Source organism: Orcinus orca, chromosome 11, assembly GCF_937001465.1.
Source record: "Orcinus orca chromosome 11, mOrcOrc1.1, whole genome shotgun sequence".
Lineage (NCBI taxonomy): Eukaryota > Metazoa > Chordata > Mammalia > Artiodactyla > Delphinidae > Orcinus > Orcinus orca.
This window is the reverse complement of record NC_064569.1, coordinates 51099103-51125487: the sequence shown is the minus strand read 5'-3', so window position 1 is coordinate 51125487 and position 26385 is coordinate 51099103. Positions and strand designations below refer to the sequence as shown.

General features: G+C 40.6%; 2 protein-coding genes and 1 long non-coding RNA gene across 11 annotated transcripts in view; 2 read left to right on the top strand and 1 right to left on the bottom strand.

Annotated features, from left to right (window-relative positions):
- The window catches only part of LOC125960393 (uncharacterized), a 39384-nt gene extending 25566 nt beyond the window's left edge, over positions 1 to 13818 (top strand). Inside the window, exon 3 of the long non-coding RNA XR_007469986.1 lies at positions 13715 to 13818. This is a non-coding gene — a long non-coding RNA (uncharacterized LOC125960393). The remainder of the gene's footprint in view (positions 1 to 13714) is intronic.
- XPOT (exportin for tRNA) overlaps positions 1 to 15599 on the bottom strand; it is a 38112-nt gene extending 22513 nt beyond the window's left edge. For 4 of the 9 annotated variants that reach the window (XM_033440538.2, XM_033440539.2, XM_033440540.2 and 1 more), the window contains exons 1-8: positions 11979 to 12215; positions 8030 to 8112; positions 6040 to 6096; positions 4734 to 4803; positions 3748 to 3966; positions 2688 to 2872; positions 2419 to 2587; positions 484 to 720 (exon numbers count right to left, since the gene is read on the bottom strand). In XM_033440538.2, the coding sequence (XP_033296429.1) occupies positions 484 to 720; positions 2419 to 2587; positions 2688 to 2872; positions 3748 to 3966; positions 4734 to 4803; positions 6040 to 6096; positions 8030 to 8112; positions 11979 to 12200 (1242 nt within the window). In that variant the 5' untranslated portion in view covers positions 12201 to 12215. The other 5 variants (XM_033440541.2, XM_004276590.3, XM_033440543.2 and 2 more) reach the window with 4 other exon arrangements.
- An 8199-nt stretch (positions 15600 to 23798) lies between these two features.
- Positions 23799 to 26385, top strand: part of C11H12orf56 (chromosome 11 C12orf56 homolog) — a 62154-nt gene continuing 59567 nt past the window's right edge. The window contains 2 exon segments of the mRNA XM_033440396.2: positions 23799 to 24049; positions 24051 to 24224. Of these exon segments, the coding sequence (XP_033296287.1) occupies positions 23972 to 24049; positions 24051 to 24224 (252 nt within the window). The 5' untranslated portion in view covers positions 23799 to 23971.

Sequence of the window (26385 nt, the reverse complement as noted above, 5' to 3'; positions counted from 1 at the left end):
GTTCAATCCCTGGTCAGGGAACTGAGACCCTACATGCCACACAGCCAAAAAAATAAATAAATAAAAATAAACAGATTCATGGAGTTCCCTGGTGGTCTAGTGATTAGGATTTGGCACTTTCACTGCTGGGGCCCAGGTTCAACCCCTGGTCGGGGAACTGAGATCCCGTAAGCCGTGCAAAGCAGCCAAGATTTAAAAAAAGAAAAAGAAATAAACACAGATTCAAAATAAAAAAACCCCCTAAACCTATAACTAATTCTGAAGCTTTTTAGTCTAGTGAATTTTAGAACCTGGCCATTTCTGGTTTTTGGCTAAGAAGTTTAAAGAAAAAACAAAGATGAAAATACATTAATAATTAACAGTAAATGTCATTAGAGTGTAGAATTATGAGTATTTTCTTGTTTTCATTTTTCCTGTATTTTCCAATTCTCTATTGCTTTTCTATATTATCTACTGGACAAAAAGATTAAAATAAGGACTTACCTGTTTCAAAATATGAAGATAATCATAACAAAATCCAATAATGTTAGAAGAGATGTCATCATCCTCATGAACTAGGAGCTGCAACATCAGTGCCACCTTTGTTTCAATAGCTTGTAGTGCCTCTTGAGCATTCTTGATATCCCCATTCTTAATTAATTTAGTCCAGCTAACTATCAATGACTGTCCCATTCCATTTACCAGTTTAGAAAATCTGGCCAGGAAGTCAACATCTTCTTCCTATAAATGATCAATACTTCAATTTAAAACCAACCACCTAAGAGGGTAAACTCTAAACTTAGGTATGGGTCAAATACCAATCATAGGAGTCATTTTTATTTTATTTATTTATTTTTTATTTTTGGCTGCATTGGGTCTTCATTGCCACGCACCAGCTTTCTCTAGCTGCAGCGAGCTGGGGCTACTCTTTGTTGCGGTGCGTGGGCTTCTCATTGCAGTGCTCTAGGCACGCGGGCTTCAGCAGTTGTGGCATTGGGGCTCAGTAGTTTTGGCTCATGGGCTCTAGAGCACAGGCTCAGTAGTTGTGGTGCATGGGCTTAGCTGCTCTGCAGCATGTGGGATCTTCCCGGACCACGGTTTGAACCCATGTCCCCTGCATTGGCAGGCGGATTCTTAACCACTGTGCCACCAGGGAAGTCCCAGGAGTCATTTTTAAACTAACATTAGACACTAACAATTCTACCATTTTGACTGGGAAATCTTAAGAATTTGAATTCTTCTACTATTATTATCCATTAGTACTAACTCTTCAAAGCAACTTTTTTTAATGATTATAGTCATGTAGACATTGCCAACTTATAAAAGCTTAAAAAAAGAGATCTGGGCTTCCCTGGTGGTGCAGTGGTTGAGAGTCCGCCTGCCGTTGCAGGGGACACGGGTTCGTGCCCCGATCCGGGAGGATCCCACATGCCGCGGAGTGGCTGGGCCCGTGAGCCATGGCTGCTAAGCCTGCACGTCTAGAGCCTGTGCTCCGCAACGGGAGAGGCCACAACAGTGAGAGGCCTGCGTACCACAAAAAGAAAAAAAAAAAAAAAAAAAGAGATCTGTGGTTTCAAAACCTTCTCTCTAAACCACTGAATTTAGTAAATATGCTCTAATAAATTTAATGCTGCCATATTATGCTATGTATAAGAATTCACAACAGCCCTTTCTGATACTATTTAATTTGAACCTCAACTGCACTACAAAGAGATAAAACTGCTATTATACTAATCTGCCTAATTCTAGAACTTAAAATTAGGTTATTTTCATTAATTATCCTTATGATGTTTCCTACAGAAAGAGATTTTTACCTTCACCATTTTAAATCTTTTACCAGGGACTAAATAAGACAATTATCAGCAGTGTAAGAAAACACTACTATTTGTCAGCTAGGAAAATACCAGAGGTGTTGTACTCCTGACATATCAACAATACAAAGACTTCTCAGTAATTCTTTACCAATATCACAGGTAAAATTAAAAATAAAAACCTTCAAATTCAGTTTCTAAATTACTAATTTACCACATTCAGCCCTAATTCTGCTGAGGCTAAACTTTAACAGCTCAAATGAATGTGATGAAAATATAACATTTATAATTAAGTCTAATTTAGGTCAAAATGCATTGCCATGCTTCTTAAAGTGTGGTCCATGAATCAGCAGTATCACAGTATCACCTGAGAGTTTGTTAGAAACGCACAATTGTAAGTACCATCCCAGATCTTCAAGTTTAAGTCTGGTATAATCTATTGTTCAAGGCAAATGTTACAGATAACGTTATGGCTTTGTAGATATAATGTTTCATTATTATAAAGTCAAGGAAGTTTCCAGCATTTAAAAACAAAACAAAAAGAAAAAGAAAAGGAAAGCATATTTAAATTACTGCCTATCCTAATTTGTTCTAACATTTTCAAAACCTTATACATAAATTTACTGACCTGGTCAATGCTGAAAAACCCAGCAGACTGTAATACTCGACACAAAGATTCTACTAGTTTCATTTTATCAACAGGATCCATTCCTTTATTTACAATTTCAAATAAACAATCACATGCTTCTTCCCGTAGAACTTCTATTGACATATGACCTAGCAGCATATTTATAAACCTGGCAATGGTGAAATAAAATTGTTACAATATTTTCAAATTCATGAGTTTTACATACTGTATTTTGTAGGTTTATATTTTTAAAATATGGGTTAACTTACCTATCATTGGCTATAAGGGATAAGTCTATCCAAGAGACATAAGCCCCAACTACTTCAAGGCACTGACATGTTACTTCTGAATTAGTATACTGATAGTTTTGTAGGATTTGGTACCATGATTCCACCAAGTTTGGAATGCACTGTTCCCTCATGGTATCTTTTATGAGAGTATTCCTACGAGCCTCCTAAAAGACAAAACAAAGTACCATATACACAATTAAAGTAGATTACCTCCCAAAATAATGTTTAACATCTGAATAATAGTCGCACACAGTAATTTCCTCACCACTAAACTTCCAGACTTGTTAACACATTCGCTGCCGCTATTTCCTATTTATCTGCTCTAAAATCATAACCTGTGATTCTAATTCCTCCTTCCATTCTACTCATTTCCTCAGACACAATTTCTTATTAAACACAAACTATAAATAAACATTGCTTAGAAATCTTAACCATGTGATAAAAGTTATTTCTCAATATTATACAAATACTTAAAATTACTTAAGAGAATAGCAATTACTTAAATGTTACAAACATATTTGACATACAATGACCTCAAATTATCATACACATTTGAATTAAGCTATTTCCATTGTATTCTTTAAGAAAAAGGAGAAAGTTATATTGGGTAATACAGAAATAGAGAAAGACTAAGGTGATGGGCTATGTGACTAACTGAGAATACAGAAGAACCCAGCACTGATTCATAAGCAATGCTTTTTCCTCACTCGGTGACTATAAAGCAGTAGTAAATATAGGCCACATTTGTCTACAGATTCATAGGAAAAAATCAATTTGTGTATTTCTCTAGAGAAAGTTCTTGCCTGGTTAAAAAAAAAATCTGAATACTCTAATTTCACCCTACACCTGGGAAAAAAACCCAAGTTTAAATTCCTTTGTAAAACAAAATTCAAAACGTTGAGTAAATTTATAAGTATTCTTAATAAAGTTTTATCTCAAAAAAAAACAATAAAAAACTCTTCTTGATCCTTTTATTATACGCCCACCACCTCCTACAATATCTACATTAAAAACTTAAAATTAATAGGAAGTTACTTGCCTCTGATGTATGCACCACATCACGATCCACCAACTCTGAATCAATAGCCATGAGAATTCGGAGGTACAGATCTACTCCCCTTGGATTTAGGTCCACTACTGAGAGAATGTCAAAAAAAAACTTGGGCCATTTAGTGAGATATTCTGTAACAAAAAGCAAGGCGAAGACTTGGGCTGCTTTATTTCGTATAAAGGTCTTCTCTGGTTGGGGATTCAGCATCTGACAAACAGGGAAATAGTTCATAAAATCAAATGTAAATGGAAAAGACTCAAACGTTGTTTTCCTATTTATCATTAATAGGCAAAACTCCACCAAACTTCACTAGGCTCTAGAACAGCTGTGCAACAAATATGCTTGAGAATTACCAAAGTTCTGAGGTGACTAGCCAGATGGAGAACAATCAAATGAACAAAGGTGCTAACCGTTACACCTCTCTCACACTTTCAGAGAAAAGTTTCATGGGCAGAGCGTTAGTAGTTCCTATAATTTTTTCTAAGAAGAAAAAAAATTCAATGATTTTTCTTCTAGCTGCTTGCTCTTTAAGGAAAATAAACATCCTAGCTACACAACTGCTTTAATACGTTAAGATTACCTAAAATTAATGAAAAAGAATGTACTGAATAAAGAACTCTATTGGCTCCTTTGAAAAGGGCTCTTTGTTAAGAGGCTGTCCAGGAGAGCTCACCTTAAGTGTGAACAGAAAAGCCACTCTTGTCAAGTAGTTAAAAACATATTACATTTTAAAACCAAAGTTTCCACCATGTGTCATGGACAGAATGACAGCTTCAATTATCAATATAATTTAAAGTTATTGCTAAGTTTTCATCTACCCATGATCTTCAAAAACAGCACTTTCTAAAAGAGCTACATGATGAAATGGAGGATAAATGAGTGACATTTTTGAGGTGAAGTTGCAAACTCTTGCAAAAATAAAAATTTAAATATCTGACAATTTGAGGCACTAAATGTAAAAACTACTATTTTACCTGAGCTTGAAGCCAAGATATGAGTGTCTCCCTAATCAGTTGTTGTTGAACAGTAGTTAGTTCTGAATATCTGTTCAAAATAGGGAAGAAAAATAACAATGATAATGTTTAGTGTCTGTGGTTTTAAAAAAGTAACGGCCTCTTATAAATTTGAATGAGAAAATTTGTACAGCACTCGACTATCTAAAATTCCCTAAAACAAATTGGTAATATCTCTCATTACTGCTTTAAAGACAAGGGTGGGAGAGGCAGGTGGGGTATCAATACTGATCTTTGTTTTGTGGTTCAGTTCATGTTAAAACAAAATGGCAGCTACACAATTTTTCAGACGAAAATACACCCATGGTCTCAGGTCTGTGGTTTACAGAATAAATCATTAGGCAAACTAAGGATCCCCAGAGCAGCAATTGACTGTTTTTACTTAAATTAGGCAGGGGTTCTAAATGCAAGTGCCCACACTGCCACTCAACTCTAACAGAGAGTCATCGTTCAGAGAAACAGGCTCAGTATTGCTAGATCTTCTAATTTTTTCCAGAGAAGCTGGAAATCTACTTTTTTCCTGTGAAATGACTGGATTTTTATATGTAACCAATGAACTCAGTATTTTTTTTTTTTTTTTTTTTTTTTTTTTGGAGGTACGCGGGCCTCTCACTGTTGTGGCCTCTCTCGCTGTGGAGCACAGGCTCCGGACGCACAGGCTCAGCAGCCATGGCTCACGGGCCCAGCCGCTCCGCGGCACGTGGGATCTTCCCGGACCGGGGCACGAACCCATGTCCCCTGCATCGGCAGGCGGACTCTCAACCACTGCGCCACCAGGGAAGCCCTGAACTCAGTATTTTTAAAACACTTTTTGGGATAAATCAAAATACATCTATGAGCTGGATATGACATATACCATCAATTTACAACCTATGTTATGGTGTCCCCAAAGAGGGAAAAACTAATTTAAAAAATGGCCTCTCGGGACTGCCCTGGTGGCGCAGCGGTTAAGAATCCGCCTGCCAATGCAGGGGTCATGGGTTCAATCTCTGGTGCAGGAAGATCCCACAAGTCACAGAGCAACTAAGCCCATACACAACTACTGAAGCCCGTGCGCCTAGAGCCTGTGCTCTGCAACAAGAGAAGCCACCGCAATGAAAAGCCCGGGCATCACAACGAAGAGTAGCCCCTGCTCGCTGCAACTAGAGAAAGCCTGACTGCAGCAACAGAGACCCAACATAGTCAAAAAGAAATTAATTAATTAATTATTTTAAATGTTAAAAAAAAAAAAGCCTCTCCCCACAAATCTCAGGGAGAAAAGCCTTACTTGTATTTAACTTGATGTTCTAGTACTTGAAAGCAGAAAAATTTAATGTGATCATCACTGAAAAAGAAAAAAAAAAGAAAAATTAGATAAGCAGAATATGAATTAGGGAAAACAAATCAAAGGTAAAATAGTAATGAATAAACTACAGTTGAAAAGTTTCTCAAACTAGACCTTTGGCTTATTGATCTCAAGTTTTACATTCACATCCATTTGTTTAAAAAGCTAAGAGAACTTTTTATGTTATACAATATTCAATGGAAATCTGGCAAACGGAATAACCAAAAAAATTTGAGCTGCATTTTAAGTACATACAGTGCTTTTGCAAACAGAAGGCGTTCCCCCTAAATTCTAGACGTTAGGATTCCCAGAACAACTCCTACGTTTTACAATAGAAAGGCTAGATGTAAAATTACAAATGGTAGGACAGCCAGAGACTGAGTCAAACCAGAAATGGTCATCAAAGTCATACTTAAAAGTTCTACTGCAGTCAAATCCAAAGCAAGCAGAGTCACCCGGACTGGCAGTCCAGCCCCCAAAATTCATACAGAAAACCAAGTTACCAATATATTGCCCTTATAAAAGGGGAGTAAAAACCAACACCCACCCATCATCCACTTCCAACTGTGTCTCTAGGGGTGGCGGCAGAGCTGCAGTGAGCCAGCTACAAACTCTGACCAAGTCCCGTTAGTGAACAACAATCTGTTCATCTTAATACAGTTGGTCTAGGCCAGGCTTAGTCATGGAACAATTTTTCATATACAAAGCTAACTAGTCAATACAAGAATGGAGATGTTATCTTCATTTAGACTACATCAATTAACCAAAAAATAATAATAATTTCACACTTAAGAAAATGAAACTTAATTTTTTAAAGTTTTTTAAAAAGTTACGTTTAATTTGCATCTCTTCTAAGACCCTAGGGTTTCTAATCTTATCATGGATGGCACTGAAGCTTTAACTAATTATGTGACTTAGATCTTCCACTCAAAATATAAACAATAGGGAGCCTTTAATTAAAAGCCAGCCCTTATTTACTCTAAGACATATAGATATTCTCAAAACCAACTTTCACTAAACTGGAGCACTTCCTTTTGGCTATAAAATGTAGTGACTGATATCCACAGCATGCCAAGAACTCTAGCTAGGAGTCATCACTGACCCCTATAAACTTCCACTTCCACTAGTAGAGTTGTTTATTTACAACTAGTCAGCTGTGTTTCCCCAAGCCTCACTATGTGCGTTGTACTTCTTTTGTATGTAAGTAACTTAATTATCATATAAACTAATGAAATGAGTATGATGACAGTTTATATTTTCATAAAAATTAAGTTGAATGCTTTAGAAAGAGTTCATAGGAAGTCACACTGCAGGGGGAAAACCCTGGACGTATGTGATGTGAGACAGATAACTTGGAGAGATAGGAACAAATAAATAAAAAGTTTAGAAATCTGTACTCACTGTTCCTCAATCCACTACAGGGACCCAAAGTGGAAATTACAGAGGATCAATTATGGGTGTGATCAACGTTGAGAATGATGAAGTGAATGTTAGTGGCATATATGCAAAGAAAAGTCCTTGGTCCAATATCAAAAGATTAGTAACTAAGTGTTTATATACTTTAAATTAAAATTAAAAATTAAGATATATAAAATTTTTGATTACCTCCTTTACCAACTTTTTAGAAAACCAACTACCCCTCCCCATCATAAGAAGATAAGGAAGTTTCTACTGTATAGAAACTATATGCCACTTGGGATCTACTGCCAGGTACTCAGAATAAGGCAAAGGATATTTTAATGAGAAGTCTATTCTGGAATGGCCAAATTATTAGTTTACTATTTTTCTCATTTCTACACTGAATAGTTTTCCAAAATATAAGTCATAAAATGTTTTTATGGAAACATTTTCCAAACAGGTAAATGTAACAATCCTGTCAAGTTCACAAAAATTTAAATTCTCCTACAAATCACGCAAATTTTGTTTTAGTCACCTGTACGTCCTCTGGGCCAGAGCTTCTGCACACACTTGCCAGGCATCTGGGGAAATCTTTAACTGCTCAAAATAGGCCAGGGCCTGTAAGATTGTAAAGCAGAAAATGCATTTGGAATAGTCAATCTTAATTCTCTGCCAATACTAGATAAAGTTTTCTGGGAGTAGCAAACTAACAACAAAAAAGTGACTAAATAAAAAATAGCTAAACATTGAATTCAGGCTTCTGAGTATGTGCAACTTAGTCATCATTCCTAGGAAAAAAGGTTAAGTAAAAAACAAATTCCACCAGTTGGATACTCCAACCTGTTTCTTTACAGGAAAGGAGACAACACAAAAATGCCCTGCAGGTATCTATGAATTATTAGCAAGATCAAAGAGAAAACACTCAAGTGCTGTGTCAAGTGCTATACTACTGAGGTATATGCAATTATAAAATGGTATATAAACAATATGTTTCCTATTTAATAGCAAACATGCTATTAAAGAGGTGATTATAAAAGATGAAACATACTCTGTATGTCATTTGATCTACTGTTTAACAGAAAAGGAGAGTTATTTAAAATCTTCAGCTGTATCATGTAAGTTTCCTAAAAAGTGAGATTAAAGTCGGAGTTCAAGTGCTTGATATGAAGTTTGCAGAAGTACCAAATAACTGAAATGGTCAAAGTTTTAGGAAATGTGTTTCTCATCCCTGTATTCATGAATTCTGGGGCCTGTCATAAGAGCAAGTATACTCTAGACTGGATGCAGCACCAAGTCCATATGCTCTCTACCACTGTTGGGAAAATGGGAGTGACTTCTGCCACTTTTCCATTAGTATGTTGCAACTGGAATCAATGACAGATGCAGGTTTCACACATGACAATGGACAAACAGTAATCTCACCAACTTGTAAAAAACATCTCAGTCAGGAAAATAACACATAATCTCTAGAAACACTGCTAAATGATTTTAAAGCAATTACATACTGATATAAACCCTGAAATTAGTTAGAAACAATATTAAGCCTTAGAGGAACCTAATTTCAATTAGTCAGTATATATTTTTTAAATGTGGTTTGTGCCCCATCCATGATGAACACAATTTTATTGGTCTTGATCAGCAATTTTTAAAATGAAACAATACAGAATATCAGACTGCACTGCACCTAGCAAGAATAACTATTATTTTGTGTAACTTGTCTTAGTCACGTGTGTATATGTCATATATTCATGTGTATATGTGTCTATGTTTACATATATATACACATACATACACACACACACATATACTGTCAAGATATAAAATTATTTTTTCCTTTCAGTTAGAGGTTAAAAAAAATAAGCAGCAAAAAATCCACTGTATTTAGGTGATAGTTTCCTGTGTTATGTAACTGTATGAATGAGGGAATGGGTTTTCAGACGTGGTCTCAGTGGCTGCTCCCACTGACAGAGGACCAGATAAATGAACGCGAGCAGATGAAGAAGATCACCAAATACTATCTTAAGTGTAAGTAACAGCTATCTTTAGAAATTAAGAATATAGGAACCCAAGCAGCTGCAAAATAATCTAGTTCAGGTGTCTAACAATATCTATTCCATGAAACCTAGAGTTTCCTTTAGGAATACCCCAGGGGCCAGGGCAGGGGACAATGCTGAAGTCAATCGTATACTGCATTACCACCTAATATTTCACTTACCAAAAGAGGAGGGGGAGGTGTGATTCAGCTGCTAGAATTGTCACTGACATACCATTTTCTTTCTTTCTTTTTTTTTTTTTCGCGGTACGTGGGCCTGTCACTGTTGTGGCCTCTCCCGTTGCGGAGCACAGGCTCCGGATGCACAGGCTCAGCGGCCATGGCTCACAGGCCCAGCCACTCCACGGCATGTGGGATCTTCCCGGACGGGGGCACGAACCCGTGTCCCCTGCATCGGCAGGCGGACTCTCAACCACTGCGCCACCAGGGAAGCCTCATTTTCTTTAAATAATAGCAAGTTTTAAACCAAAGACAGATATTCTATTTTTTTAAGTGATAATAACTTGAAAAATTTCAGTTTTACCTAGTCTTTGCACTCTGAATCCATGTGATACTAGCATCAAAAAAAACCTGTGGCAATGACGAACAAGTCAAAGCTTTTATCACCCAGTTCTCTCTTGTACCTTCTTTCTAACGCTCCACTGTCTCTAAGTGGCAACAAAGTCAGTTCAGCTACTTACTGCCCATGTAGAAAACAGAGAACTACAGACAGACAATTGGGAACCAGGGTTGGTAGTCATTTATCTTACTACGAAACTGAATTAAGTTCCCACTACTCCTGAATTCCAATATCAGGACTATCAGAACTCACTTTTCCTTAAGATTCCTTGTTTTTCATCCTAATTGTTATGCAGGCTGGCCTAATGGGATATCAAATTAAGCCTGCACCAGGATGCCTAACATAAGCCTGTGACTGATAGAACCCATTTTTATTGATTAAAAACCTAACTTCTATATTAAAACCACTGCCAGTGTACTAGTTTTACTTTTCTGAAAAAGAAAATCATGGCACATTTAAAAAAAAAACCTGTCAGATGGTGGAATTTAATTATAAAACAAAGGATTTCAAAAAAGGAACGTAAAAAATAACAGAAGTTTATTTAATAACTAAACAAATAGTCAAAGATTTTAGTTATAATAACTATGAAGTACCAAGCCAGACTAAAGGTGCAGGTCTGTGATGCTTCGACTATGTGACTAAGGGTTTGAAGGCAGGTAGCTTACACTCCCATGAAAAGAAATATTTGTCCATACACAGAAGACATGGACTTTTAATGACTTTTCATGTCCTAACCAGTTTGATAGGTATCTTGTAATTAGCTATTTAAATCTCAATTCTTATTATTTACCTCCATCTGGAGGGCTGATTACTTCTTTTAATATACTATGCTGGAAACCCCTGGAAATTTTTTACTACTTAAAAAAATCTCTACTTAAAAGCAGAAAAATTGCTATTTTTTGTGAAATTGTTAAATTGCTATTTTTTGTGAAACTGTTAACCTCGTTTAGCTCATTTATAAAAAATATTCTTTGGGGCTTCCCTGGTGACGCAGTGGTTGAGAGTCCACCTGCCAATGCAGGGGACACGGGTTCGTGCCCCGGTCTGAGAAGATCCCGCATGCCATGGAGCAGCTGGGCCCGTGAGCCATGGCCTCTGAGCCTGCGCGTCCAGAGCCTGTGCTCTGCAGCGGGAGAGGCCACAACAGTGAGAGGCCTGCGTACCGCTAAAAAATGAAAAAATAAAAAAAAAATTTAAAAAATTCTTTGTTATGAGAAGTAGAAAGAAGAAAATGACTCTCCATCCACTTACCTTATACTTCAAACCACCCATGCATCTTTAAAAAATTTAATTATAGGCTTGCTCTTTAGATTCTTCTATCATTCAGCCATAGTCATGATTACAGGTGTAGGCTAAATTATGTTTAATTGTTTATACTTACCCAAATATCCCAGCACCTCATAATGGATTCTTTGTCATGTGATCATTTTACATAGCCTGATGGCATATCATAACTGCTTACTTACATGTCTAAATAACAAGGATGTTAACTATCACTAACATGAGGGTTAAGCAACTTGTTTAGACCAAACCAAGCAATGGGAAAATATAATATGTACACCGGCTACTATGGAAAGTCCCTTGAACAATCCTTTGCATTACAACTTTTAAATAATTAGAAATAGTGATGTGACATAAAGACCTGCCTTGAATTACATGAGATTTTAATACTTTTAAGCCAACTTAAGAGAAAATAAATCACAATCACTCACTGTTTCTGTATTCAGAATATAGTCAAATACCTCAAATTTGTTTCTCTATTCATTTCCACCCAAATTAGACCTTTATCAGATGTATATTTTTGATTCAAGTCCTCTAATGCAAATCTTTCCGTAACATGCTTTAAAAAATGATTAAGCCGACTTAACTTACCCTTTGCCTGAAGTCTGAATCAGCATTTGGATTTAGCCCTAAAAGAGCCTGTTCATCCATCCCTGCTGCTATACTTGGAGTTTTCTGATTACAATAGGCGTGCCCTCTGATCCCACAGAAGAATCCACAAACATCTGCACACACACACACAAAGTTGAAAGAAAACAATACTTGATAAACAAAATAGATGCTTATCCAGAATATCATAACAAGCGGTAACATTATGCAAAGAAGTTTAAGAGTTAAAAGAACTTTTGAACCTATCCAAATTACAACTAAAGGAGCCTAAGTCTCAGAAGATTGGGTCTGCTAAATACTCCGCTAATGTGTAATTTCTAAAAATCTAAGGTATGCCATTAAGGTTCTCAAATGTTTTTCTTCAAGATCATCAATAAAGTCCAGAAAGTCATTCTTTTTCTTGAAATAGAAGTATCTAATTTATGTTATTACCATCTCCAGTAAAGTGCGATTGTGCAACTACATTAAGTTAAAAAAAAGACAAATCCAGATCATCTTATTACACTAATTATAATACTTGCTTACTGCCATTTATCAATATCACAATCCTTTAAAAAAAATTAGAATGGCTGACTAAATACAGATCTCAGAGTGCCTTTCTGGAGAGTCTACCAAGTACTTCAGGAGAAGTCAAATGAAAAAGGAGCTAAAGAGTGAAAACAAGTCATTTAGCTTTTGAAAAATGGGCTAGCTCTGCCTTTTACAGATCTCTGTTCTTGCCAGCCCAATTCCAGAAATGTATTTCAAAAACTGTTTTCTAACAGTAGCTATAAAAATTGACAACACTGATTTTTCTTATTTAAGAACTTTTTTTAGTCTCCGGAAAATACTGCATTTTTTCACAATATAGGGTCTAACATTCTCAAGTAAGAACATGACCAGCCCTAAAGGCAACTTGGTTTCTGATAAACTGTTTATTTATCTGCAGAAACAAAGAACAAACTCTACCTGAGGTAGGGAGACCAGATCTTACTACTCCTATTAAAAGGTTGTAAGGCTTTTTTAAAAAAAAAATTATCATAACCAATTAGACCATAACTGATCTAACCAAAGAGAAGATCAGAGCCTAAAGGGGTCAAGTACCTAAATGGGGGATGTGGTGTGGAAGGGGTCACAGCCTTTCGGGAATGGTAAGACCAGGATCAGATCCAGGTTAGAAGACTCCTACTACAACATGCTTTTCTGTCTCCCTGGCTCTGCCTGAATCAAATGATAAATCAGGATATGTGCTGAGAGCCTTGGAGAAGAAAGCTTGACCCCTTCTCTTACGATTACCATCATACTTGCAGACTACAGAGGGGCAGTGTAACTCCCCACTGCCCTCAGGATTAAGATCCAAACACTTTTCAACGACTCCTCACCATTCTGCACCCTAGCCCAGCAAGGCCAGTGGTATTCTGCCTTTCATCTTCTTTGGACACATTGCTCTTTCCTTGTTACTTAGTTAACCTCTGCTTGTTCTTCAGAATTCAGCCTAGAGGTCACCTCTTTCAAAAACGCTACTTTGACCTCTATTGTTCAACTCTCCCAAACTGGATTAGATGCCCCACCTAAATGCTGATACATTGTCACTGTCTGCTTACTACTTTTCTCTCATTAACCTTAAAGGGAAGGAGGGACTGCCTATTTGTCACTGTGTCCCTAGGACATAATATAACATACATTTTGGATTTGTAAAGACCTGTATTGGTACTCTGATCTTGTCATGTTCAAACTAGGGCCACATAGACAACTACCAAACCTGAGAGAGAGAGCCCTTTCTATGAAATGGGAAAAAGAGCATCTGACTCATAAAGTTACAAAGACTTCAATGAGATAAGGTATGTAAAAGCATGCCTGGCACCTAGTGGATCCTCAATAGCTTATCTATCATTCAGAGCTAGGCACACGGGAGAATGGGAACTACTTGGAGTAATCTAGATTTCTTTCTTTTTTCTTTTTTTTTGCGGTACGCGGGCCTCTCACTGCTGTGGCCTCTCCCGCTGCGGAGCACAGGCTCAGCGGCCATAGCTCACGGGACCAGCCGCTCCGCGGCGTGTGGGATCTTCCTGGACCGGGGCACGAACTTGTGTCCCCTGTATCGGCAGGCGAACTCCCAACCACTGCGCCACCAGGAAAGCCCTAGATTTCTTATACTAGTAAACTGGCATTTTGAACAGATGGAAAACCAAAAAGGTACTGTTGAAAATTTGATGACAATTCCCCTGAAAAATGCACACACAGAAAGAAAAGACAATCTGAATTTCTATGAATCCCAGATTAAGTCCTATAAAAGATTCCTTGAATTTGGCATGGCTTTAGGGAAAATTGCGTAAACTTGGTCACTCCGATTCTACCAAGGGAAACAGCAAGTGGTCCTAAGTAAAAACATCGCAAACAAAACAACTTAAGGAAACAAAACTTGTTACAGTTGTCAGCACAGAAAGAATCCCCCACGGAGAAGGCACTTGGATAATAATCAACATGCAATGGTAAATTACTTACATGTATGCAAAAAACGGAGAAGTTACAACCTCTGCAAAAAGGTGACAATGTTCCCAGTAAAAGGTTGTGCATAATGTTCTAACACCGCATAGCGGTGCAGGCTTAAACATTTGTTACAATGTGATAAACACTTCAATTACGCATCTAGCAAATGTTCCGGGGGAAGGCGAGCAACATACTCGAAACATCAAGCCCTAACTCTCCCATGTATAGCCATTAAATCAAGAATCAAAACAATCTGGAAAAATTCCTCTATACCTACTGAAGACTGATCAAAGACCAGGACTGAATCTTTCCAGCCTTTTAACACCACTCTGACAAGTCGCTTTAATAAAACGTAACTTCCCTCAGTAACAACTAGCACTTTCAAACAGTGCTAGTCGTTACAATTAGCACTTTCAAAAGGTACTCCTTTTTTCGGGTTACAGGGAAACATCACGCTTCTCTACTCCTGCAGAATTGTGAGGAAGGGAAAAGCAAAAATGGCGTGCCGTGCTGGCAAATTACTACACAGAAATAATACTTTTTTTTGTCCTGGGACGGGGGTCGGGGGTGGGGTGGGAGGAATCAAGTCTAAGGTCTCTGCAGTTGAAACTGGTGGGACACGCTACAAGTATTACAAACGGGCTCGGCCACTTTTACTATATCGGGGGCCACAGGCAATGGGGGCCCTCCTCGGCCGGCCTTGGCCCCTTCCTTCCCCCGGATCCCTCCCCTAAAGGGAGCCTCGTGGCAACTCGGGTGATGAAACACCCGGCAACGAGCGGCCACGCACTGGGGACGCGCTCAGCCTCGGCGGCCGCAGCTTGTACCCACCCCCACCCAGTCCGCCCAGCCTCTGGGAGCATCGCCATGCAGGGCCCGACCCGCACCACTCCCCGACATGGGGGATCCCCGGGCCAGTCCTCCCGGCCAACTTCCCCGCAGCCTCGCGTGGACCGAGTCGGGTCCGAGTCCCGCCCCGAGCCCCGAGTCACCTTCCCTATCACTCCATGCCGCCTCCCAGCCTGCACTCCCGAGGGCCGGTCAGCAGAGCGGAGCGGCGCCGCAAGCAGGGAGCAGGGAGAGCGGCCCTCGTCCTTGTCACCGTAGTCCTCCGCCACGGCCGCAGCGCTAACCCCGGAGACAGAGCTGGCCGGGGCCGCGCGCCTCTCGCCGCTCCGCGTCCCCTGGCGCCTTCTATTGCGTGGCGTCGGGCAGGCAAGCTACCAAGCTGGCAGGCGGGATCGGCGCCCCAGGAAGGGAAAGAGCGCGAGGGCCAGCTAACGCTGCTGCCGCCGCCGTCGCCGCTGAGTCAGCCCGAAGCGCGCTCCCCGCGTCGGAGCCGCGCGGACCAAAGCCAGCAGCCTCATGGAGAGTGCGGACTACGGCCCGCGAACCCAGACCGAGAGCCTACAACTCCCAGCATGCAATGTGCAGGCGACACTTCCGGGCGATGGGGCGCACGCGCTCGCCGGGCGCTCGCCAGGAGACGTGGTCGCCGGGGTCTCTGGTGCATGCTGGGATGGGGGTTCGTGGGAATCTCTCCCGGCTGTAGAGTCCCTTGCTGTTTCTGCGCCGGGACAGAGACCCAGGGTTGGGTTTGCTTAGCACGTTCCGTAAAGGCTTAGGTAGGTAGTTGGCAGGTTAGAGTATGGAGCCCTGGAGAGCCTCACCACGTGGTCCAAACCACGTGTGAGTCAGTTGTTTAATTATTCTCTTTTGCGGTCCCACGTGTTCCCCCGCGTGAGGATCCTCCGAGGAGCGATGAAAATTTTTAATTTTTTTTTAAACGTACCAGTATTTGTCATTCGTGAAAAGAAGGAGCGCTTTCTTAGGAAGTCCTATTCGTAGGTTCCTTCTGTGATACTGTTACTTCGTTTATTCATTCACCGATTAGTTTATTAATACTGAGTAGAGGTAGTGTGGGCACAAGCTGCGTAGATTGGATAACAGCTCGCCCCACTCCCGTCACCTACCACCCCGCTCACTAGTTGTTAACCTCAGTTTCAGGCGCGTTACATAATCTATCTGTACTTAAGTTTACTCATCAGTGAAACGGTGGATGATAATCATATTGACCTCAAAGTGTTGTTGGCAGGATTAAATTAATACATGTGTTTGGCATACAATAAGTGCTCGTTATTTAGGTTTCATTGTTGATTGTTAAGTATGTACTGAATACAGACTAGGTTGCCCTCACTGGAACTACAGTGAAAAACAAAACTTGGGGGAGGGGAATGGAAGGAAAAGTAGAATAAAATTAATGTAACCATTTAACAGCTACATTTATTTAGTGACCGGCCATGTGCGAGACACTGCACCAGGCATTTCATATATAAAGTATCTCAAATCACTTTTGCATCACGCTTGTAATTTACTCGTTTAAAATGTCAGGCTAGGATTCCTGTGCTATTACAGTGTATCCCCAGCGTCTAGTACCATGCCAGCCTGTAGTTACAACTCAATAAGTGAACAATATGGAGGCCTAATGCTAATCGTGGTCTAAGTGGCTCCAAAGTCTGTCATATGTTCAGTGTATTCCACTGTATCATCCTAAAGACCCTCAAAATACAGTCTATTGTATTGTTACCATCTATATTTGCCTTTTTCATTTGTAAATTTATTTTGTGGATACTTCATATGGGGAAGTTTATCTACAGCTTATCTAGTATCTATAGCTTATCTACAGTTTATCTAATAACACTGGCCCTTTATGGTAGTTCAAATACCTAGGATTGTAAAAAACCTCTGAATTTTGTAAATTCATGTTATTTCGTAACAAATAAGGAAACTACTTGGAATCCACCTGAAGAGGATCTGAGAGGGATATTAAATTTGACCATTCTGTATTCTGGTTCCCCCATCCATAAAGGGATGGACAGTTTCCCATCTCAGACTAACATAAAATGCCAGTTATCAAAATGTTGACAAAGAGCTGTGATTATTTTAACTTAAAGCATGTGTGCTTGCACATGGCAATGCTTGTATGTACTAATTGGCAACATTTTGGAGCATTTATTATGTGCCAGAAACAGTCCTGAACGTTCAGATGTTAACCCTCACAAGGTACTATCATTATGCCCATTTTACAGATGAGGAAACAGCAGTGCATAAAAGTTAAGTAGCAGAACTGGGATTCAAACGCGCACAGTCTGGCCCTAGAGTCTGTGCTTCTAACCCCTGTCTCTCAAATGAAGTTCCACTAAATGGTGATGACGCTGTAGAACTATTGTGCTAAGTCAATTTTTCTTCCTATAAATATGGTGAGGCACCTCTCTTATAAAAATAAAACATTGTTCCTGTCCCATATTTCCCTTTTTTTCAATTGCCAGAGTACTTGAAAGAATTAGGGTAGATAACATTTATATATTTCATTATGGTTTACAATATGTCTCCATATAACTTTTCTAATTTGTTCCTCTTAACCTTGTAGGGATGGAGCAGATATCATGATCATGATCATGATCATCATTTTTAATTTACAGAAAAGGAAACAGGGGCTTCCTTGGTGGTGCAGTGGTTAAGAATCCGCCTGTCAATGCAGGGGACATGGGTTCGAGCCCTGGTCTCGGAAAATCCCACATGCCGCGGAGCAACTAAGCCCGTGCGCCACAACTACTGAGCCTGTGCTCTAGAGCCAATGAGCCACAACTACTGAGCTCGCGCGCCATAACTACTGAAGCCCGTGCACCTAGAGCCCGTGCTCTGCAACAAGAGAAGCCACCGGAATGAGAAGCCCGCGCACCACAACAGAGTAGCCCCCACTCGCCGCAACTAGAGAAAGCCCATGCGCAGCAACGAAGACCCAATGCAGCCAAAAATAAATAAATAAATAAATAAATAAATAAACAGGTGGATCTATTTTAAGTAACTTATCCACATAGCTAGTAAATGGTGGGCTAGAACCCTAGATTCTTGATTCTAGATTTCCTGTCTTCAGGACACCATATATGTTGCCTACACTTAATCTTCCAGTCTCTCACTTATTGTAATCTGTTTTCTGTTCCCAAATCACTCTACTAAAACTCTTACAAATGATCCAACCCTGTGACCATTTTTATTAATTTATTTCAACTTTTCTGTTGACTATTTCCTTCCTCCTTGAAATTCCTCTCTTGACTCTGACCCTGTGTTATCCTCAAAATCCTTTTATTTTTTTTGATGACTACTCTGTGTTCACTGCACTCCTACTTTTGTTCTCTTTACCATGTCTTCCCCAAGGCTGCCTCCTTAGCCATCTGGCTTTCTGTTTTCTGCACTTGCTCTCAGTAATTATTTCCATGGCTTCAACACTCATTTCTATGAAGATAATCTCCCATTCTCTACTTCGGGTTCTAAGATTCTGTACTCCTAACTTGTGTTACAAGACACCTACACATCTCACCAGCATGTCAACTCTTAACATGTCCAGAACCAAAGTTGTGATCTTACCCACAGAATACATCTCCCTCCTGATGTGGCTATTTCTACCAATGCATTCAACTCCTCAACATAACTCAGTGCTCTTAGGGTCAGTTTGTTGCTTTCATGTTCAGTGATCCAGTTCAATTTCAGCATAGTGCTGTCACATCTATCTTTTCTGTTCCTTTCCTTATTTCCTCTACCTTACATTAGGCTTTCAAAGCTTCTCTCATGGACTTACTGAAGGAAACTTATCCATTACTTGAAAGTTATCTTTAGGTTGTGAGACTGCAGGTGATTTTTGTTATCTTCCTTGTACCTTTTTGGATTTAAAAAAAAATTCACAGTGAACATGTAGTCCATTCATTAAAAAAAAATTTTAAAAACTGACTATAATAAAAGGAAAAAAAGAAACAGTTTCATTCACTCTTTGAGAATTTGTTGAATGCTACCTCCCTCAAGAAGTGTTTCCACATTTCCATAACCAGGCTTATTTGATCATTTCCTTGATATTGTGCTTTTTTTTCATACCTCTCATGTCATTAATATATTTTAATATGTTTTTGTTTTGTATTAAATTTGTGTGGTTGTCTTACTCACCTATTAGTCAATTCTTTTTTTTGTTTGTTTTTTTTTTTTGTGGTACGCGGGCCTCTCACTGTTGTGGCCTCTCCCGTTTCAGAGCACAGGCTCCGGACGCGCAGGCTCAGCGGCCATGGCTCATGGGCACAGCCGCTCCGCAGCATGTGGGATCTTCCCGGACTGGGGCACGAACCCGTGTACCCTGCATCGGCAGGCGGACTCTCAACCACTGCGCCACCAGGGAAGCCCAGTCAATTCTTGAAGACTGAAAATAAGTTTTATCCTGATTCTGTTTATGGGTAATAATTTCTCTGCAAATATCCGTGAAATGTATTGAATTGAGCCCAAATAATAGAATATGAGCTGATAACCACTGAGTTCTGTGTCAGATTCTCTTATTTGTCTCAAAGCTTATTAAGCCTAGTGCCATTGTCACCAAAAGCTCATTCATGATGGGTTTCCTGGCCGAGAAAGAAGTTGGAAAATAGGTCAGGTGAGCTGTCTTTATTGGGTTCTAGTCAAGTCATTGGTTTCTTTTAGAGTAAGTGGGTGTGAAGCAGGAAGCCTGAGGCAGAACAGAGCACTGGGGCATTATTTAGTAAAAGAAAAAGTTGTTTGTTTTAATCCAAGGCATTTGCATGTTTCCTTAGACTTTATCATAATGATACCTCCTCTTCTCTATATGTCAGTTGACTGCTAATGTTGTAGATATTTAAATGGTCAGTATCCATTAATACTAAGTAGAAATACCAAGGGATTCCTAATTCAGACACCTTTAAAAGTGCAGGTTCTATTTACCTACTACAGGCTTCAAGTATCTCTCTATACATACTGTCTTTAGTTTCACGCTGGGAGATGGGAACACTTGGGATCCCTAGACCCACTGAAGGGTACTTCTAGTTTGAAATCCTTACAGGATTCTTATGACCTATGGCCCACTGCTCATTTCTCCACCAAAAATGCAACTAAAAAAAAAAAAAAAGGTAGGGCTTCCCTGGTGGCACAGTGGTTGAGAGTCCGCCTGCCGATGCACGGGACACGGGTTCCTGCCCCGGTCTGGGAAGATCCCACATGCCGCGGAGCGGCTGGGCCCGTGAGCCATGGCCACTGAGCCTGCGCGTCCGGAGCTTGTGCTCCGCAACGGGAGAGGCCACAACAGTGAGAGGCCTGCATACCGCAAAAAAAAAAAAAAAAAAAAAAAAAAGGTAAAAATGCCATTATTTTGTTTGTATATTTGTGCATGTAGATTAGATGTTGTCTTGAGCCTTAATCTAAAGTTTAACAAGTTAGGCTGCACCCAACAAGGAAGAGTTTAATATTACTACTTTGTATATGGGGAACTAAATGACCATATATATACCAGGAAATCACATACTTGTTCAATTTATTTTTAAAACATGTACACATTGTCGCTCTGTTCTAGGTACCTGTTCTAACTACTTAGAAACATTGCTAATCCTCATAATAACTCTATGGGGTTGGTACTATTACCCCGTTTCACAGATCAGGAAACTGGGGCACTGAGCAATTAAGGTAAGTTGTCCAGGAACTCCCTGGCAGTCCAGTGGTTAAGACTCCGTACTCTCCCTGCCAAGGGCCCAGGTTTGATCCCTGGTTGGGGAACTAGGATCCTGCATGCCGTGCAGTGTGGCCAAATAAATAAATAAATAAATAAGTTGTACAAGGTAATTTTTTAAACTACTGAGTGAGACCTGGAATTTGAACCATGGCATCTGGCTCTGCAGACCTATGCTCAACACTACTGTCCTCTCATCCTTAGACCTAAGGCTATTCTGTTCTTCTGGTTAAGGAGACTGCCTTTGGGTATTAGTTCCAGGTAAGTCATGTTCCATTCCTTTGGATAGTTTTATCAAGAAACATCTCTTAAGTGCTTGATTGCACAGGATCTGTACCAAATGCTTCCTGAGTTTGGATGGATTTAGAAGATAAGGAATAAATGCTTATGTAGGGTGTATTTATGTTAACTATCCTCATAAAGCTTACCAAAAGATAAGGGAATATGGATACTTTGCATGTCTGTAGTGCTTTCAGAACTCATAAGTCATTGCCTTTGCTCCTCACATCAGCTCTTTGGTTAGCAGGGCATAAATTAGTACTAGTTTCATTTTACGAATGGTCAAATGAGGCTCAAAAAGGTGAAGTGACTTTCCAAAAATCTCAGATACTGAGCAACAGGATTAGTGCTCTAATCCAGTTCTCCTGACTCCAAATCCAGGGATCGTTCTCCTATATTAAACCCCTTTCCTGTGATCCGAACTTTGCTGTTACACTGGCAACAGTATAGAACAACAAGTGACTGGAAACCAAGATACTGCCTTCTCTGTGTGCCACAAAGTTAAAAATTTAACTGAGCTCACCTAAACCACCAGACCCTTTGTTAAATTCCCTTCTTCATGTGCAACATTTGTTAAGCCTAGTACCCTTATCACCAAAAGCTCATTTATGATGGGATTCCTGACAGAGCAGATATGCTGTCTTTTCCAGTCCTGATCCATTAATTCTGTTTCTTAGTCCCAGGAAGTGGGTATGGAACAGGGAGCCCAAGAGACACGAAATAGCAGTCTGGACTGATGCCTTTCCCCACTTTCCTCACATTCCACCTCTGCAGTAGCCATTTACTTTTCTTTTCTTTTTCTTTTTTTTTTAACATCTTTATTGGGGTAAAATTGCTTTACAATGGTGTGTTAGTTTCTGCCGTATAACAAAGTGAATCAGTTATACATATACATATGTTCCCATATCTCTTCCCTCTTGCGTCTCCATCCCTCCCACCCTCCCTATCCCACCCCTCCAGGCTGTCACAAAGCACCGAGCCGATATCCCTGTGCCATGCGGCTGCTTCCCACTAGCTATCTACCTTATGTTTGGTAGTGTATATATGTCCATGCCTCTCTCTCGCCCTGTCACAGCTCACCCTTCCCCCTCCCCATATCCTCAAGTCCGTTCTCCAGTAGGTCTGTGTCTTTATTCCTGTCTTACCCCTAGGTTCTTTTCAACCACTCTTGTGAGGTGTGGCTATTTAGCAAAGCTGAAGGGCCTTTGCCTTCTGTTGGTTTGAGGCAACAAATTCTAGAATGGGTTACATAGCGAATAGTCTTTATTTCAGAGGAAATAGCCATGCCTCTGGGGCTCCAGGTATGAAGTTATGAATAGTCAGATGATCAGATTCTAAGAAAACTTTAAATGCTAGGTCATTTAAAATTTTGTCAGCAGGTGGCTCTTCTCTTATTCACCAAATACATTCTCGCCAAAAAAAGAAATATTGTTTCTACTTCTTTGCTGCTATCGAGTTCCTCAGACTTCTTTAGTCACATCCAAACATTTCTCCTCAGTTCCCTTTTGCAGCGATTTAGTTTACAATAAGTTTATGCATTTTAATTTATTTATACTCTCCACAAAGGATTTGAAATTGCTTACAACATACAGTATGCCATAGTAAAATATGAGGAAAAGGAGAATATAAAATGCAATAAAGAATATGTAATTCGATTCTGGGTTGCAGGTAGCTGGAGCAAATCAAACAAAATATAAATATATGGTTTGCATTACCAGGTCTCTGGGTGAGCGAGCAGGAAGAGAGAATGACTTTTCTAGGATTTGAAATTAAAATGAAAGTTCTCACCTAGAGTTATTGGAGGCAAGTTTCTGTTGCTGTGTCCTTCTCATCTCTCTAACCTAATTTATAATAAGTTATTCATGGTCTGTAAAAACTAAGCAGTACTTTTATAACCCTGCAGTCTCAAGGCTGCATGATCAGCATTTCTCAACCTCTAAGCTTCAATTTGTTCAAGATGCAGGCTTCACCCATTCATTCATCCTACACAGATTGAGTTCCGACTGCCTACAGGGCGTTGTCCTGGGCACTGGGAACAGAAACATATCCATTAGGTAGGCTTGGGTGTGCTCAAAACAATTTATAAGATTTTCTTCTGTCTGATTTTATGTAGTTGGAGAAAGAAAAGCTACGTTTCTACTCATAAAACTTAGAGAGCTATGCCATGCAGTGTTATAATCGAATGATAAGCCTGTGTGATTGATCTTAATAGGGCTCTAGGATTGTTCTATTTAAAAATGAATCGGTAAATTACATGTCATTCAAGTTTCTAATAGAAAACCCGACTAAAACCGAGGCTTCCACACAGTTTGTAAGAAATGGCTTGGTCTGCAACAGCTGGAGTAGGCGAGGGTAGGGGCCCGGGGTGAGAGGAGGGCCCAGGATGCTTGCCAGCAAGGAACCTGGGGGACCGGCGTCGCGGCCCGCCCACTGTTGTCTGGGGTTGAGACCAGGATTGGGGGGGAGCGGGGGCGGGGCCGGGAGGGGGGTGGTGATGCTCCAAGGAGACAGACCCAGGATTTGGTCTCCGAATCCCGGGGCCCGGCCCCCAGCGCCCGGGGGTAGCGACGGCTTTGTGGCGCGCGTGGGTTCTACCGCGGGCGGCGCGGAGGCGGGGCTGCGCGGAGGCGTCCACCACTCTCAGCCCTCGGCCCTGCAGCGGGCGCCCCGCATGGCCAGCCCCGCGCGGGCCGGTCACCCCGCGCGTAAGAACAGCCGCCTGGACGCGTTCCTGCGGAGGCATCTGCCGGCCCGAGGTCTACGACGCCATCCGCGCCTACGAGCAGTGCATCGTGGTGTCCGACACGGGGAAACACACCTTAAAGTACGTGCTGCTCAGTGACCGGCTCATCTACCTGACCGAGAACCCGCTCCAGTCCATCCGGCGAGTCGTGGCGCTCCGGAACATCGCGGCCATTGACCTGGTGAGGCGCGCGGGCGGGCTCGCGAGAACCCCCCTTCTTGGGGGGGTTCTTTATGCACTCCGAATAAAGATGCTTTTACCGTTCTCATCTTGTGTACCGGTCATCCCCTGTCCCCTCAAATACAGATTTGGAGAACATAGCCCCCTATCAGAAGTACGCTTTGAGGTCATTAAGTTCATTAAGCATCTAGCCTTGCCAAGCACTGTCTAGACACTGAGGATGCAAAAATGAAATAGGGCGCCATCCCAGAAGCTGCTGTGGGAGAGACAGAAAGCCAACACCAGGACAAATAAATGCCATGTGATAAATGCTATTATGCCTTGTTTATTTTTTTATTTTTAGGGCTTAGAGCGTGTTAGGTGCTCAATATGAGTTAAGTGAATAAATGAATTAATGAATGAATGCATGCATGCATTAATGAGATGCGCATGGGACGCCTGGCACTCTCAGGCGGATCATTCATCCAAACTGGGCTCAGGCCATGCTGGGAAAACTTCCTGGAAGGAGTGTCATAGCGGAGCCTTGAAGGAGATACAATCTGTCCCAGTTTTTAGTGTGCTGCTACTGTATCCCTTTCGTCCAGGAATAGATTTACCTTATAAACCAGCAACAGCTTGAAGCAGTCTCTCTCCAATTACTGTTTTTCCCCCTTGGGTCCCTTTGTCTGAGCTGCTCTTCAGGTGTGTTCTTCCTTTTTCCATTGGGGACAGGTGTCTAGCCTCGTTTTTCTTTCCTTTGCCCTAGTCTCTGTGTCCCTCAAGGGAGAGGTTGGCGAGACTCGATAGAGCTGTTTCTTAATTTTTATTTATTTATTTGTTTGTTTGTTTGTTTGTTTGTTTATTTTTGCGGTACGCGGACCTCTCACTGCTGTGGCCTCTCCCGTTGCGGAGCACAGGCTCCGGACGCGCAGGCTCAGCGGCCATGGCTCACGGGCCCAGCCGCTCCAAGGCATGTGGGATCTTCCCGGACCGGGGCACAAACCCGTGTCCCCTGCATTGGCAGGCGGACTCTCAACCACTGCGCCACCAGGGAAGCCCTGATAGAGCTGTTTTGCCAAGAAAATCATAGCTTGTTTGGAACATGTCTGTAAGAAAATAATAAAATTAAATGAAAAAAGTAGGGCTTCCCTGGTGGCACAGTGGTTAAGAATCCGCCTGCCAATGCAGGGGACATGGGTTTGAGCCCTGGTCCGGAAAGATCCCACATGCCGCGGAGCAGCTAAGCCCGTGCACCACAACTACGGAGCCTGCGCTCTAGAACCTGCGAGCGACAACTACTGAAACTCGCGTGCCTAGAGCCCGTGCTCCGCAACAAGCCATTGCAATGAGAAGCCCATGCACTGCACCGCGGCTAGAGAAAGCCTGCACGCAGCAATGAAGACCCAATGTAGAGAAAAATAAAAGAATGAATAAAATAAATAAATTAAAAATAAATAAATGAAAAAAGTAAATGCTTTCTTTTTCTACTTAAAATACCGCCGTGGGCTGATATCACTATGCTAATTTCTTTGCTTTATTTGAGCCAAAGCTGGAAGTAAAACTGCCTTTTCCTCACTGCTACTGTTTGCATTCTCTTGAACTAAAATTTTTAAAAAATTAAATTTCTGACCAAATGTTTTAGAAAACATTAAACACTCAACTTCTTCTAGTGTCTGCAGTGTAAACATGTATTCTTTTAACAGAAAATAGTGATTTTAGGATATTGTTACTCTCCCCAAAAAGAGACAGTATACATATTTCAGTAGTTGTTATATATATTTCTTTTTAAGCTGTCAGAATCTGCAAAGTACAGTAAAGCTCCCTAGGCCTCTCAAGCCAAGAATATTACAAAAAGGCATACCAATTTATTTATTTATATGAAATACTACATATTTCAGTAGTTGTTATATATATTTCTTTCTAAGCTGTCAGAATCTGCAAAGTACAGTAACGCTCCCTAGGCCTCCCAAGCCAAGAATATTACAAAAAGGCATACCAATTTATTTAGTTTACAAGGTAAACTCTGTACTCGATTTACAGAGTTTACCTTTCAGGCATATAGAAGAATGTGTAATGTCTATAAAGGTGCTGAACAAATCTAAGATTTCAGCATTGTTGATAGATTTAATGTCCATCTTACACAATATAGTTTAACTTTGTTTAAAGTTGTAGTAGGCAGAATA